Source organism: Pleurodeles waltl, chromosome 8 (assembly GCF_031143425.1).
Source record: "Pleurodeles waltl isolate 20211129_DDA chromosome 8, aPleWal1.hap1.20221129, whole genome shotgun sequence".
NCBI classification, from domain to species: domain Eukaryota; kingdom Metazoa; phylum Chordata; class Amphibia; order Caudata; family Salamandridae; genus Pleurodeles; species Pleurodeles waltl.
The window spans coordinates 737,775,895-737,792,958 of record NC_090447.1 but is presented as its reverse complement, the minus strand read 5'-3'; the positions used below and the strand labels follow the sequence as shown (position 1 = coordinate 737,792,958).

The 17,064-nt window shown below is 40.7% G+C and overlaps 1 protein-coding gene across 4 annotated transcripts in view; it reads left to right on the top strand.

Annotated features, from left to right (window-relative positions):
• PHLDB2 (pleckstrin homology like domain family B member 2) overlaps positions 1–17,064 on the top strand; it is a 483,232-nt gene that overhangs the window by 311,877 nt on the left and 154,291 nt on the right. For all 4 annotated transcript variants that reach the window (XM_069204939.1, XM_069204938.1, XM_069204937.1 and 1 more), the window contains one exon: positions 4,228–4,338. In XM_069204939.1, the coding sequence (XP_069061040.1) occupies positions 4,228–4,338 (111 nt within the window). The remainder of the gene's footprint in view (positions 1–4,227; positions 4,339–17,064) is intronic.

The window sequence follows — 17,064 nt, the reverse complement described above, 5'->3', positions numbered from 1 at the left end:
AATTTATTGTCATTGATGGGGAAAGTTCAACGTTTAATGCTTTTTCCACTGCAAACTAAATGGGACTTAGAAAAGTTTGTTAATAACCCCAAGACCTACATAAACTGAACAAAAGCTCTAACCAAACAATGTAAGGCATTCGGTGTGCGCCCATGGACACACAAAACCATTGGGGTGGAGACGGAACTGACCAATGGGACATCTCGAGTAACTAATTTCAAATGTTTGCTTATAAACATATATATATATATCCACACTCCTGTTTTTGGCAACCTGGTTCATGCCTAATCATCTGCAGTGCCTGTCACGATGCCTTGCCACCACATCTAGAAATCCACATTTCCTTCTCACTGTATAGAGAAGACAAGCACTCTGTGTGTATTTAACAGCGTTTATTGTGCCCTTATGAAAACATAACCCTTTCTCAACCTTAGAAGCACCATTTTGCCATTGAATTTAAACTCCTCACGTTATCCCACATCAACCAATAGTGCAAAACTGTAATCATATAAAAACAGTTTTTACATCATTCCTATTCCAAACTTGTCAGAGCCATATCACATGCCTGGAGGAACACAGGTTTCCTAATTCCATGCAATATAAACAATATTATAATGTATGCAGTCAGAGGCTTTCGTGAAATGACTCAAAAAGACCCATAATGACAGTGATTGGCTACTAGAGTATTGCTTTTCACCACCTTTCCCATACTAGTCAATCAAGTCCAATTCACAATAGATTCCAATAAAGCTTGAGTGAGCTACAACTCATAACTTATTGAATGTTTTATCCTGAGATATAAATGCACTAGTTTCTCAACACCACCTTTCGTGTTCCACTTATGATCTAATATTTTACACAGATACTTTCAGACAGGTAATACATTGTCTCCAAATTACACTATTGATGTCTATTCAAGTCATACTCTTAAAAACCTATCTAGCTCCCAGGTGAGCAGTTGCCCTACCATACTCCTACTGCAGCAAGATATAAATGATTGATATCATAGTGTCTTCTTATCCTATGTAAAACGGCTTCTCCAACCATTATCTTTTTGATGGCTTTTCCATTCTTTCAAGCTTTGCACTTAGAGCACTTCACAAACCCATCATTTTTTGCTAGCCAAGTTCCTTCTCTCTTCTTGTGTCGAATGTCACTCCTGACTAGTGTATCTCTCCTCAATCTACCTCCCCGTAAAGTCATGTGAGATCTGTGTGGCATGTCCTTCCCAATGATGGGGTCACTCTTATGAAGTTGCCAACATTTGTTCAAGGCTGCTCTTAGATGAGCATTGCTGTAGGTAGTAATGAATCTGTGTTGTGTTTTAGATTGGTCATTCACCTGAGAATTTTTTAATTATATGTTCTCTCTACATACTTGATCAACCTTTCTGCAAGCATTCTCAAGGATTTTCGTCTTATATCCCTTCCTCCTTGGCCTCTGTAGCATGTCACATTTGGCACTTTCCATACTCTCTTGTGTACTGCAAATTCTTTTAGCCCTGAGAAGGGTATACTTTCTATCAAGGGCGTGGGACGAGAGTTAGAGGCATGAAGAGAACTGTATCCTGAGCTAGGTTTCCTGTATAATACTGTCTCCAGTCCAAATATTCAATTTCCTTATCACTAATATTGCTTGTGAACCTCAAATTCAAGTCATTCTCATTTGTATTAACCATAAATTGTGCAGCACTTTCCTTATCCCCTTTCCAGACCACAAAAATGTTTTCAATGAGACAGACCCACACAATTATATGTTCCTTCCACCTATCCAATGGGGGACTACTGAGGACCTGCTCCACACGCCAGCCCATTTGCAAATTTGCATAGTTGGGGGCGAAACAAGTCCCCATGGCAGGTCCCTGCTACTGCCCATAAATTCCACTGTCAAAGAAAAAATATTGTGTTTCAAACATCACTCCATCATACTTAGCAACATTTTATTTAGTCAATTATTGTAGGGCTGGCCCTTAGAAAATATTCCATGGCCCTGAGGCTGTCAGCATGATGGATACTCGTATACAGTGATGTTACATCTAGTGTCACAAGTAACATTCTCTCCTCCTAACTGCTGTAAAATATCCTTTAAAGGAAATCCATCCTGTCTTTGAGCTAGGGTAAATACTGAACAAATGGTCTTAAACAAATAGTCAATATACTGTGAAACATTTTTAAAAATACTTTCTTGCGCAGCTATTATGGGTCTGCCCGAGGGGTTCACGCATCTTTATGAATTTTGGGTATTAAATAAAATACCGGTAACTTAGGAGACACAAGATTCAAAAAATTGAATTTTTCCGGACTTAACAGGCCCGGTTCTCTCCAACCGCATAATGCCTTTACAAAATCCCTCTTCACTGTCTCATAGTGGGTAAGGTCTACCTTTTTATAGCATTCTATATCTGCTAGTTGCTTCTCTCATGTATTCCTTCAAAGACCAAATAACCATATTCCAACCTATATCTAAGCTGTGTATTACCACCTCTGGATTAGATGCAATCTTCTCCATAGTTTCTAGATACCCCCTCTCTTTTTTATGTTGTTTCTTCATGGCCTGCACTCTTATTAACTTGAGCTCTTTGATGACCGCTTCTGCAAACTGGTCTATATTATCCCCACTTTCTAATGGAATTGTTATCAATTTGGGTCTAAACTGTGAGCCCCCTTCCTCTGAGATCCATACTCCTTCACTTCTTATTTGTTTAACTACTATATCTTTATTAATCTCACTGGTTGTATTCCCCTCATGTTCCATCAATTGTTTCATCACATACAGATCTTCAATCAACAGATTGGTATGTAACCAATCTCTGTCCAGTATTTTAGATATACTTTTCTTGTTCATTTAATGTAGCTTAATAAGTTTTAGTTTCCTCGCAAACTGAAAAAGATCTATTCTACTCTGAACATAATTAAAATCACTTTCCTTACAGAAGGACAAACCTAAAGATAAACTTTTACGGTCTTCTTCAGTCAATTCAGTCAATTCCATGTCAGATAATTTCAATACCGTATTTTCTTTTGTTAGCATCTCTTGCTGCTTCTGGTAATTTTTTCCTGATTCTCTTCATGCATTTCTTTTTCCCTGGCCTCCTCTTCTCTTCTCTTCTGTCTCTGCCTCTTCCTTTTTGTTTTAAGCTGCTCCTCCAAGGCCTGCGATTTGTTCTTCGGTCCGTCCATAAAAAAATCAAACTCCTCCTGTAGAGTAGTATGTACACCCATTCTGTTTGGTTCCTCAGTGTCTTTGTCGGAGCGCGCACTTAAATCTGTGCCCCTCTTGCTGGGTGCTGCTCTTAGCTTCCCTATGTTCATGCCATCAAGTTTAGGTCTCCTTAGGTAAAGAATTCTTGGCAAATGTGTGTATCTGTCCAGTCTCATAATCTATCTTTCTGAGTAATTCAACCAAACCCTTGTCTTCGAACTTCTCAGTTTTCTCTGTCACCTCCGAAATGTGAGCAATCAATTTTTTTTCTACCTATTTAGGCATGTTTTTATCAATATCTCCATCATGCCCGCCAAACTTTTGCCATTGTGTGCCGTCCATTCTTTTAGTATGTTGGGGTTGGGATCTTCGAATGTTGGTGTGGCTCTATACAGAGAGGGGGAAGTGTGGAGATATGTGTTTATGTATATATATATATGTACATATATATATATATATATATAAGTGGAGCAAGGACACACTCTTGCTGTACTCCTCTATGCAATTTAATGGGGTCTGAAATTTCCACTTTAGGTCCGAATCTAACCTTGGCCAATACATTTTGATGCATGGTTGCCATAAAATGTACAAGCAAGTCATCCCGCCCCATTTCAAGTAAAAGCATCCAAAGTGTACTCTGATTTACCTTGTCAAAATCATGTATGACAAATGCATAAATGCTAAGTACAATGAGCTGTCCATTAAAATTAAAAAGGTTTTGTATACCCTCTGTAAGTACACCTATGATGTTCTATTGAGTTTATATGAGATTTGTTTCAGGTTTTTTTATTTAACATTTGTATTGCAGCCACATGACCTGAACACTTGGCAGCAGCTTGCTTTCTTATAAATGTGTTATTTTTTTTTTAGGTATGGGCATAATTACTAAATCTGATATTATGTTGTGAATTCATACTATCTAAAATTGAAATGCTATACAATTGCTGTATAACATATTGTTGATAGAGTTCATACAGAATTGGAAGGCCCAGTGTGAGTTAATAGCTGTTGTTCATAATTTATCAGGAGAAGATTGCAGCTTTAAAGAAGCAGGCCAATCAAATAATCCAGCAGGCCCAGAAGGAACAAGACAATTTCTTAAAGGAGAAGAACCACTTATTAATGATGCTCCACCAAGTAAGCATTTATTTCAGATAATTTTTAATTTTATTGTGCAATGTATTCATTCATTTTCAAGTTCACTTGTCTACTGAAGATCACTAATCTAGATTATATAATTAATTAGGAAATAATAAAGGAAAATTAAAAAGACCTGATGTGTTATTACCCTTATGCTTAGTATTGGCGGTTTATTAACTTAGCAGTAATCCTCTTCTCGCTGAGTTCTACTCTGCCTTGTCATAGGCCTTACATTATGGTGTTGAGTGATGTCAGGGATACGGGCATATGTGCAGCCCCTTTAAATTTAACAATTTGTTTAAGCACCTGCACATGACATAGGGGCATAAATGCTCCACCTTTCACCCGAAGTATGTTTGTAACATCCAGTCACTACCACCACAATCCACAACTTAGGCTGCACGCAGTAAGGATGTGGAGAACCCAATATAGTGTTGAGGTTGAGTAGGACTCTAACAAGAATCAAGAGAAGAGAAACAAAGTTTGTCTTTAGAAACTTCTAATGGATGAGTGATAAATCCCTTCCCCCAGTGAACATTCTAGTTGTGGTTGCTCTCAGCTCTTGGTGGTTCTAGAGTAAGATTGTGCCACAGCAACTAGAGAAGAGTTTCTATCTTTAAGCCAGCTGTTATCAGTTCATGGAAAAAGATGTGTGAATAATCCAAAGTGGGCGTTTGCATTTTCTTAACTAACTTCCACATCTAACATGGCTATGATGGACTGGTAAAAGGAGGAAACAACAACATGGGTAGTGGAATCTCTAAAACAGATCTATTCTCTAGCGGTGAACAAAGAGGATTATACAGATTTTGCTAGTATATCAAGATGCAGACCTTACACTGGCAAGGTTTCAGCTAGTAGGTTTCTGAACAGTTTTAGAGCTGCCTTTGTTGAACCAGAGGATTGTGCTGTAATGCTGGTTAAATGTATGTATTATTTTAAAATATCTGAGTATTATTGGCAAAAGAAAGAGTTAATTGAATTATTGCAGCATTGACTTTGCAGCATTCAGTGGAGCCAGGTGGACCTTAACTATTCTTGCAAGCAGTGCGTTATCATAGCTAAGTCTAAAGATTACAAGGGATTGACCCACCATTTCAAAACCTGCTTTTGGAATAACTGGTTTGATGTTTTTTCAGACGTCTGACAGGGGTACACATTTTGTTGGACCACTAACATGCATATGAAGGTCCTTTTTATTGTCACAAGTGATTCCAAGAGATTTTTTTTATCCAGTCAGTAGTTTGGGGCTTATAGTTCAGTTTGTTAAGGAAGTCAATCTATTCCTGGATCGGGGTTGATCTATGGGGAGGTGGGATGAGGAGGAATTCCTTCTTCAGAGGGTGTAGTTTCAGGTGATTGGTGGACAACCAGGATTGGTTGTCCTTTAGAATTTGTTTCAGAGAACAAATTTCTTTAACAAAAGATATTTTCAGGAAAAGCTGATGGTAGATAGATTTGAGTGTTTTAAGATTTTGGTCAGGGATTCCAAATTAAAGCTGAAGAGAGTTGTTGAAAAAATGGAGCATGGTGGAACCCCGTTGGCACAGGGGCTGGATCTTATAGACTAGTGTTTAGTTTTATCAGTTGAGAATGCTTTCTCATAGAAGATGGGAACCATGATGAGCATGAAAGAGGAGAGCAAAACTAGAAACATGTCTGTTCCTTTTCTTTCCTTGAGGGTGTTAGTAAGATGGAGTGATTGATTGTGTCGAACACCGTGGACAGATTAAGAAGAATGAGAAGACAGGACTGTCCCTTATTAAGAAAACTCAGTTATTCATACTGCCTAATTTACTTTGTACGCTAAGGACAAACTTTGAGCTATCCAATTAATCTCTTTTGTAGTTCATTCTTTGAATATGTAAGTACATGAGGGGTCATTTAGAAGTTGGAAAATGTGCGGCATCTGCCAAAGAAATGACAGATGCCCACTCAACCAAAACTATTGCTTTCCTTGCCCCAATGTAGAGGTAGGGAAATCTCCAGGTCACAGTGACGGTCTCATCGCCCTATATACGGCCCGGCAGCTTTCATTGGACTTCCCTGCACAGGGCTGGCAGACACCGGGCTGGAAAAACAAACAATGGCCCTGATTGCATAGAGAAAACCTCTGCACATCAGAGGCATTTTTTTGCTTTTCTGTAACAAACTCCTGCTTTGGAAGTTTGTTTCAACATGAAAAAATGCAGAACAACCCAGAAAACATGGCATCTGGTCACCATGTTCATCTGCTTTAAGTGCATCCAAGGTACCACATTTCAACACACTTTTTTGTTTCTCATTGGTTTTCAATTCCAACCTTTTACTGGCAATATAAATTCTAAATGTGGTCCATATGTCGTGGAGCCTACATTATGGATGCTTTTTGGGACCTTGTGTTTTGTTTTGCGACAGTGCTTCATATTATTGCCCAGGATCTGATCTGTGGTCCACTTCGTATAGCTAGATAGGCCTCGTTTCGTCCTCCATGAAGTAGTTCTGCACTTCACACCATTGCAAATGCTTTTGCTTCTCTTTTGCCTTTTGGGCTCCAGAATTTTATTGGATAATTCAGCTACCACAGGCCGTGCCAAGGATAAGCGCAAAAAAATCTGCATCTGTATGCTTTAAGTAAGGATTCCGAGGGGCATATTTATAAAGGCCTAGCACCACCTAGCGGCACAATAATGTAATTATTGTTGACGTTATTGTGGCCTAACGAGGCCGAAATCCACACACCATATTTACAGAGTGGCGCAATGCATGCATTGTGCCAATCTGTAACCCTTTGCGCTACATTATGCCTGCGCCAGGCATAATGTATGCAAAGGGGATGCTTTCCCGTTAGAGGAGCCAGAAAAATGGTGTAAGGACCTTGCGCCATTTTCTATGTCACTTTTAACGCATGCTCAAGAGCAGGTGTTAAAAGAGGGCTTCCATTCTTTAGAATGGGGCCCTATGTATTCTGCAGGAGTAGCGCCAATATTTTGGTGCTACTTCTGCAGAGTACATCAATAGCGTCATGAGAAATTATGCTATTGCCCCCTACCATGCACCAAGGAGCACTGTATTTTAAATATGGCACACACATGGTGGTGGTAGGGGGGGTGCAAAGGGGTGCAGGCGAAGTGGTGCTGCACTCGGTGCAGCACCATTTTCCATTAATCTGCTCCCGGGTGTTTAAATTCCAGACTGCATTTGTAATGCTTGAGAGGTCTGATATAGCTATGAGTTAAAAACCTATAATGGATCATGAGAGGGTAATACTGGAACTTTCTACAATGCCCACTAACCTGTTACTCAATGTGGTATGGCCCAGCAAGTAAATGTATGTATGTATTTATTTATTTATTTATTATTTGTGCAAAATTAACTCTTGCTAAGCACTGATCTACTCTTAAACTATCTTATATACAAAACATAGTGTGTCCTTCCTGATGAGCCCAGAAGGGCAGATGCTTCAGAAATACACAGAATAGTTTTGGATATTTTTCTAAAATGATCATTGTGGGTTTATTCTTTATCTGGTCTGACAGAGAGAGCTCCATATCTGTGGCCTAAAAACAGCAAATCCAGTTGCCCCATTTCCAATGCACACTGGTCCTTAGAATTTCCATAAGCATCTGATAGCAAGACCTCAGTGTTCGTGCTGGTTGATACCTTGATAGTTTCTCCCATAGATAAATTCTTGCCGTCCTTTTTGGGCGTTTAAACTTCAAACATGCAAGTGTAAATGGGATAACATGCTCTACCACGCAGATGCCTTTACCATGCCGATGCCTTTACCACACATGCCTTAATCATGCATGCATTTATCACGCATGGTAAGTATAGATAAGGTGACATATATATATATATATATATATATATATATATATATATATATATATATATATATATATATATGTTCAGTGGCATGTGTAGCTGCAGATACACATGCTGTGGATTACTTCTGCCACCTAGTGTTGGGCTTGGAGTGTTACAAGTTGTTTTTCTTCGAAGAAGTGTTTTCGAGTCGCAAGATTGAGTGACTCCTCCTCTTCGGTTCCCTTGCGCATGGGCATCGACTCCATTGTTATATTGTTTTCTTTCCGCCATCGGGTTCGGACGTGTTTCCTCTCGCTCTGAGATTTCGATTCAGAAAATGTTGAAAACACTTTCTTTTCGTCGGTATGGTATTGATCGGGTTTACATCTTCCATCGACACATCGGTACCGTCGGAGAAGTCAACTTTACTCGCCCTTCGGGGCGCGCGCGCCCAACTCGGTCCTATTCGGGCCGACCGCGTGGAAGCCTCATGGATCGGACTCCATTCCGGTTCTGTCCTCGGTGCCACGCCAAATATCCATATACAGACCAGCATCTCATTTGCAATCTTTGCCTTTCCCCGGATCATCGGGAAGAAAATTGAGAGGCCTGTCGATCCTTCCATTCTAAAAAGACTCTTCGAGACAGGATGGCACAAAGACTCTAAATGGCATCAAGAAGCAGCGAACATCTCTACATAGAGGAGGAAGAAATCATGCAAACAGCGGTCTCGGTTCGAGGTTCCCACTCCGAACAAGAATTGGAAGAAGACAGGCCGGTCACAGCGGGACAACATGTGAGTACGCCTGCCCCTGTATCCTCACAAAAGCAAAAGCATAAGGCCTTGGGTACGCCACTGCCAGAAGGCCATGGCTCAGCCCGAAAAAAGACTACTGGTGGCCAACTTACGAGTTCGGCACCAAAAAAGGCCACTCCTCCCAAAACATCAGAGGCAACAAAAGGCTCCGTGTCCAACCCCAGCAAACATCATTTTTCGGAGTCTAAAATTCAAAAATCGCTTTCCGAGCCGAGAGCATCAACCGCGTCATCTTTTTTGATCCCGAAAAAGCCTGCTTTGGAGCCGAAAAGGACAGCATACACAGAGGAACATGGACTTTTGAAAAAAACTTAAAGAAAGCCACAAAACCTCTGAAGAGGAGTATCAAGTACAACCAATACTTGAAGTTATGGATGTAAGACAATCCAGGATTTACATCCATAAGGAAACAGGCAGTATTCAGACAGCACTTCCTCTAAAACCAAAGAGAAAGCTAGCCTTTCAGGAGGAATTGGACACTATGCAGCCTCGAGCAAAAGTGCCAAAGCAAAAGGAGAAACCACCTCCTCCTTAGTCTTCTCCTCCTCATTCTCCTCCTCTCTCCACACCTGCCTACCTCTCCTCCTACTAGTCCTACACCAGTGCAGTCACCCACTCACTCTTTCGACTCACAACAGGACATTGTGGATCCATGGGACCTTTATGATCCAGATCCCATTCCTAGCAATGACCCAGACAGCTATCCCTCTAAACCCTCACCACCTGAGGATAGCACTGTGTACAATCAAGTTTTAGCTAGGGCTGCAGCATACCATGGAGTCACCATGCATACCGAACCACTGGAAGAGGATTTCTTGTTTAACACCCTATCCTCAACACACTCAAAATACCAATGCCTTCCCATGTTCCCAGGCATGTTAAAACACGCCGGACAAGTAGTTAGTGAGCCTGTTAAGGCACGTATAATAACACCCAGGGTAGAGAAGAAGTATAATGCCTCCATCCTCTGATACTGATTACATAACCCATCAAGTTCCTCCAGATTCTGTTGTAGTTAGTGCTGCCAGAAAAAGAGTGAACGGTCAGTCATCAGGAGATGCACCCCCACCTGACAAAGAGAGTAGAAAATGTGATGCTGCAGGGAAGCGAGTTGCATCCCAGGCAGCAAATCAGTGGAGGATAGCTAACTCACAAGCACTGTTAGCTCAATATGACAGGGCCCACTGGGATGAGATGCAAGACATAATCCAGCATCTCCCCAAGGAACACCAAAAGAGGGCACAACAAGTAGTGGAAGAAGGGCAAGCCATTACTAAAAATCAAATTCGATCTGCCCTAGATGCAGCAGACACCGCTGCTAGAAGTGTCAATACTGCAGTGACAATACGTAGGCATGCATGGCTCAGATCTTCAGGTTTTGAACCTGAAATACAGCAGGCTGTGTTAAATATGCCATTCAATAAAAAACAACTTTTTGGGCCAGAGGTTGATGCAGCCACAGAAAAATTAAGGAATGATTCAGACACCGCAAAGGCAATGGGAGCACTGTACTCAATACCATACATGGGATCCTTTCGGAAACCTCAGTTTTGAGGTAGGTTCAGACCACAGACAACAGAGGTATCCATATCACAGGCAAAACCAACCTACCAACCAAAATACCAATGAGGTGGTTTTAGGGGCACATAAAAAGAACAGTACTCCAGAAATAGAAATTTCAGACCTCTAAGCAACCTCCACAGCACCTTAAACAGTGACTTGTCTCATTCCCTTCCACTCCACACCTCTCCAGTGGGGGAAGACTTACAGTTCCACACAAATTGGCAAAACATTACCACAGACAATTGCGTACTATCAATTATCCACAATGGCTATTGCCTGGAGTTGATACACACTCCTCCAAATATACCACCAAGTTCACCCAAACTATCCACAGAACACATCAGTCTGTTACAGGAAGAAGTCTAATCTCTATTACTCAAACAAGCAATAGAATCGGTACTACAATCTCAAATAAGGACAGGAGTTTACTCACTGTATTTCCTAATTCCCAAAAAAGATGCCACCCTCAGACCAATATTAGATCTCTGGACCCTCAATCTCTACATCCTGACAGAACATTTTCACATGTTAACTCTACAAGATGTTATCCCACTACTCCAAAAACACAATTTCATGACAGCATTAGACCTAAAAGATTCATATTTCCATATACCTATACATCCTGCGCACTGAAAATATATCAGGTTTGTCATTCAAGGAAAGCACTATCAGTTCAAAGTGTTACCCTTTGGAATAACAATAGCTCCAAGGGTATTCACAAAGTGCCTAGCGGTAGTCGCAGCCTATCTAAGAAGACAACATATACATGTCTTTCCATATCTAGGTGATTGGCTAATAAAATCAAACAGTCATACACGTTGTCGAAACCATACTGATTACGTAATAGAAACCTTGCACACACTAGGGTTCTCAATAAACTACCAAAAGTCACATCTACAACCGGCACAAATACAACAGTATTTGGGTGCAACACTAAATACTCAGAAAGCGCTAGCATGTCCAAATACACAAAGAATACAAGCATTCCAAAATGTAATCACACAAATACAAACAAATCAACGGTACACTGTCAGATTTGTCATGAAGATTTTAGGGATGATGGCATCATGTATTGCAATTGTTCCACACGCAAGACTAAACATGCATCCCTTACAACAGTGCCTTGCACAACAATGGTCACATGGTTAACTTCAAGATCTAGTGTTGATAGACCGCCAAATATGCATGTCCCTTCAGTGGTGGAATTCCACAAATCTAACCAAATGGCGGCCATTTCAAGACCCTGTGCCTCAGACCATAATTACAACCGATGCATCAATGATTGGCTGGGGAGCTCACCTAAGCAATCACAACATTCAAGGACAATGGGATGCCAAACACAAACAGCTACATAGAAATCACTTGGAGTTATTAGCTGTCTTCCTAGCACTCAAAGCTTTTCAACCTCTTCTCATACAGATGAATGTTCTTATCAAAACAGACAACATGACAACCATGTATTACCTAAGCAAACAGGGAGGGACACATTTGTCGGAACTCTCCCTTCTAGCCCAAAAAATTGGGAAATGGGCAATCCATAACCAAATTCACCTGTTAGCACAATACATTCCAGGGATAGACAATCAATTGGCAGATATCCACAGCAGAAATCACCAACAAACACAGGGAGATTCATCCTCAAGTACTTCAAAAATACTTTCAACAATGGGGAAAAACAAACATAGATTTGTTTGCCACAAGCGAAAGCTCAAAATGCCAAAACTTAGCATCCAGGCACCCACATCCCCTATCCTAGGGCAATGCTCTGTGGATCAATTGGTCAGGGATATTTGCTTCTGCTTTTCCCCCTCTCCCACTCATTCTCTTTCTAATCAACAAGTTGCGTCAAAATTCACTCAACATGATACTCATAGCACCAACATGGGCATGTCAATCATTGTACACAACATTGTTAGACCTGTCAGTAGTACCACACTCCAAAACTCCCAGACTGACCAGATCTGTTGACACAAAACAAAGGCCAAATCAGGCACCTGAATCCCAAGACACTCAATCTAGCAATTTGGCTCCTCAGGTCATAGAGTTTGGATATTTACAACTCCCATCAGAATGTATGGAAATTATTAAACAAGCAAGAAAACCCACTACTAGACCTTGCTATGCAAACAAATGGAAAAGGTTTGTATAGTACTGTCAATCTAAACATATTGACCCTCTTACAGCATAAATACAAAACATTGTATGCTATTTACTTCATTTACAAAAATCTAATTTAGCATTCTCTTCCATTAAAATTAATCTTACTGCAATTTCAGCATATTTACAAAATATACAGCACAGCTCTTTATTTAGAGTTCATGTCATTAAAGCTTTCATTAAAACGCATCATTCCACCCAGGACACCTCCAGTTCCCTCTTGGAATTTAAACATAGTGCTTACACGACTTATGGGCCCACCATTGGAGCCCACGCACTCCTGCCAAATGCAATTTCTAACTTGGGAGGTTGCCTTCTTAGTAGCAATTACATCTTTAAGAAGAGTAAGTGAAATTCAAGCCTTTACTATTGAAGAACTGTTCTTCCAAGTACACAAGCATAAAGTTCTTCTAAGAACAAACCCAAAATGTATTCCAAAGGTTATATCACCATTTCATATAAATAAATCAGACAGTGGAACTACCAGTCTACAGCCAGATTCTGTGGCGGAAAGAGCTCTACATCCCTTAGACATCAAAAGAGCTTTAATGTACTATATAGACATAACAAAACCAATCAGAAAGACTAAACAACTGTTTGTAGTCTTCCAAAAACCTCATACAGGCAACCCCATATCAAAACAAGGTTTAGCAAGATGGATTGTAAGATGCATCCAAACATGCTACGTTAAAACCAAAAGACAACTCTTAGTTAGTCCTAAAGCACATTCTACAAGGAAAAAATGTGCTACAATGGCTTTTTACTACCAGTCTACAGCCAGATTCTGTGGCAGAAAGAGCTCTACATACATTAGACATCAAAAGAGCTTTAATGTACTATATAGACATAACAAAACCAATCAGAAAGACTAAACAACTGTTTGTAGTCTTCCAAAAACCTCATACAGGCAACCCCATATCAAAACAAGGTTTAGCAAGATGGATAGTAAGATGCATCCAAACATGCTACGTTAAAACCAAAAGACAACTCTTAGTTAGTCCTAAAGCACATTCTACAAGGAAAAAATGTGCTACAATGGCTTTTTTAGGCAATGTACCAATAGCTGAAATATGTAAAGCAGCTACCTGGTCAACACCACATACATTCACTAAACACTACTGTGTAGATGTTTTATCGCGACAACAAGCCACAGAAGGCCAAGCTGTACTCAGGACATTGTTTCAAACAACTTCAACTCCTACAGGCTAACTACCGCTATTTTTAGGGGAGGACAAACTGCTTTGTAGTCTATGCACAGAATGTGTATCTGCAGCTCCACATGCCACCGAACGGAAAATGTCACTTACCCAGTGTACATCTGTTTGTGGCATATTCCGCTGCAGATTCACATGCACCCTCCCACCTCCCCGGGAGCCTGTAGTCGTTTAAGTTACAAACATTTGTACATATGTATATATATATATATATATATATATATATATATATATATATATATATATATATTTGTATTAGCATGGACATCTCTTTTCTTTTACCTATATACTCTATCACTCCTACCTTACCCTCTGCGGGAAAACAATCTAACAATGGAGTCGATGCCCATGCGCAATGGAACCGCAGAGGAGGAGTCACTCGATCTCGTGACTCGAAAACACTTCTTCGAAGAAAAACAACTTGTAACACTCCGAGCCCAACACTAGATGGCAGAAGTAATGCACAGCATGTGTATCTGCAGCGGAACATGCCACGAACAGATGTACACTGGGTAAGTGATATTTTCCATATATATATATATATATATAAAATCAGTGAAAAACCAAAGGTTACAGGGAAGTTATAGTTAGGAAATAGTATTAAAAAAATCACCGAAAAAAACACTGGTTACTGGGACATTATGGTTAGGTCCTGAATTTACTTCCACCAAACCAGAGAAATTCAGCAGGTAGAGTTACCTGAGATAACTATACCTTGCGCCTCTGTAATACACTGCTTATGAGATCACATATTACATCACTCATGATATAGTCAGTGACATCACTGATGACATCACTGATGACATCTCAAATGACTGATGATGTCATCTGGAGAACCACTCACACACCCAATCATACTCATACACAAACTCCGTTTTTTAGTGAATTTATATGTTTTTTAAAAATTCTATTTCCTAACTATAACGTCCCTGTAACCTTTGTTTTTTTAGGGAGTTTCTATGTTTTTTTAACGTATAGTAATTTTCATTACTATACGTTAATCCAACCATCGCCACGCATGGTTGAAGGGAGTTGGCAGCAGCCTATCTGTCTGGGTGTGAGAACAGGTGTAAGAGGGTGTATCTGGGGTGGGAGTGTCTGTGAGTGTCTGTGTCTGGGTATGTGAGTGTGTGCATCAGTGTCTTAGTGGGTATGTCAGTGTCTGAGTGGGTCTACGAGCGGGTGCATGAGGCTCTGAGTGCTCTGTGAGTGGGTGAATAAGTGTCTCAGTGGGTCTTTGTGTGGGTGCATCAGTGTCTCAGTGGGTCTGTGAGTGGGTGCATCAGAGTCTCAGTGGGTCTGTGAGTGGGTGCATGAGGGTCTCAGTGGATTTGTGAGTGGGTGCTTGAGGGATTGGTTCAGTGAGTGGGTACATCACTGTCTAAATGGGTCTGTGAGTGGATGTGTCAGTGTGTGGGTCTGTGAATGGGTGTGGGGGTTCTGAGTGGGTCTGTGAGTGGGTGCGACTGTGAGTGGGTCTGTGAGTGGGTGCATGAGGGTCTGAGTGATTTGTGAGTGGATGTGTGAGGGTCTGAATGGGTCTGTGAGTGGGTGCATGAGGGTCTGGGTCTCTGAGTGGATGTGTCAGTGTCAGTGTCTGTGTGGGTCGGTGAATGAGTGTGCGAGAGTCTGAGTGGATTTATGAGTGTGTGTGCATGAGGGTCTGAATGGGTCTGTGAGTGGGTGCATGAGAGTCTGAGTGGGTCTGTGAGTGGGTGCATAAGGGTCTGAGTGGGTCTGTGAGTAGGTGCAGGAGGGTCTTAATGGTCTGTGAGTAGGTGCATTAGGGTCTGAGTGGATTTGTGAGTGGGTGCGTGACGGTCTGAATGGGTCGGTGAGTGGGTGCATCAGTGTCTGAGTGGGTCGATGAGTGGATATGTTAGTGTCTGTGTTGGTCTATGAATGGGTGTGTGAGGGTCTGAGTTGGTCTGTGAGTGGGTGCAACAGTTTCTGAGTGTGTCTGTTGGTGGGTGCATGAGGATCTGAGTGGGTCTGTGAGTGGGTGTGTCAGTGTCTGAGTGGGCGCATGAGACACTGAGTGCATGTATAAGTGAATGAATTAGTGTATGAATGAGTCTGTGGATTCTCTCTCCAATTTCTTCATAATCGCAAATATTTTGTGAATAATTTGCAAATATTTGCGAATATCGTGCATAGCGGAACAAAATTATTTTAAACCCATAAATTGCACCTAAAACACACGTATATCACACCCCTGGGGTAAGGGTACCTCTACCCTGACCCCTTATGCCACTTTCAATTAGGATATTCACCCCTGGGGACAGTGTCCCATGCAATAAAATGGCAGCCACAACTTTCTAGTCAGGTTCTGGTCATCCAATTACAGCTCTTCTTTTGGCACACGTATTTGCGAAAATTTGTGAATAATCGCTAATTAATCACAAGCCCAAATATACAAATTTGGATTTCCTTTTATACCTCAAAATCTTCTGTTCCGATTTAGACCAAATAAGCATAAGCATAATATGTGTACCGAAAGCTAGCTTTCTGCCAAATTTTGTGTCACTCTATCCGTAACTCTGTCCGTAACTCCATCCAGTGCTTCGGGCTGTAGTCGTGACTAAAGGTCCTATGGGAAATAAAATGGGAAACACAACTTTTTTTTACCCCGTCCCCCTTTTTCTCAGACCACCACCAGGGCACTTTTTGGGATTTTGTTTTGAAGATTTGTCAAACAGTGCCAAAGATTGAGGAAAGTCAAAAAACACTTTTTCTACTAGGTCCTAACTATAACTACCTACTGCCGACCACCAGTAGGTAACATATATATATATTTAACTGAAAAAAACAAAGGTTACAGGGACGTTATAGCTAGGGGATGGAATTTTTTTTTTAACTTAGGAATTTACTAAAAAGAACACAGGTTACAGGGAAGTTATAGTTCGGTTCAGATTTTTCAAACACAAAACCATAAAAATTCCACAGTTATAGTCATAGCTATCTCAAGTAACTATTACTCATGCCCTAAGGTAACTATAACTCACACCCTCACCATGAATTGCTAATTACCCTGACATATTACATCACTCATGACATCTTCTTTGACACCATTGATAATATCAGTGCAACATTTGCTGCAAAATTATTGACAAGACCACTGTTAATTCTATTTCCTAACTAAATGTCCCAGTAACCTTTGGGTTCTTTCAGTGAATATCTGTG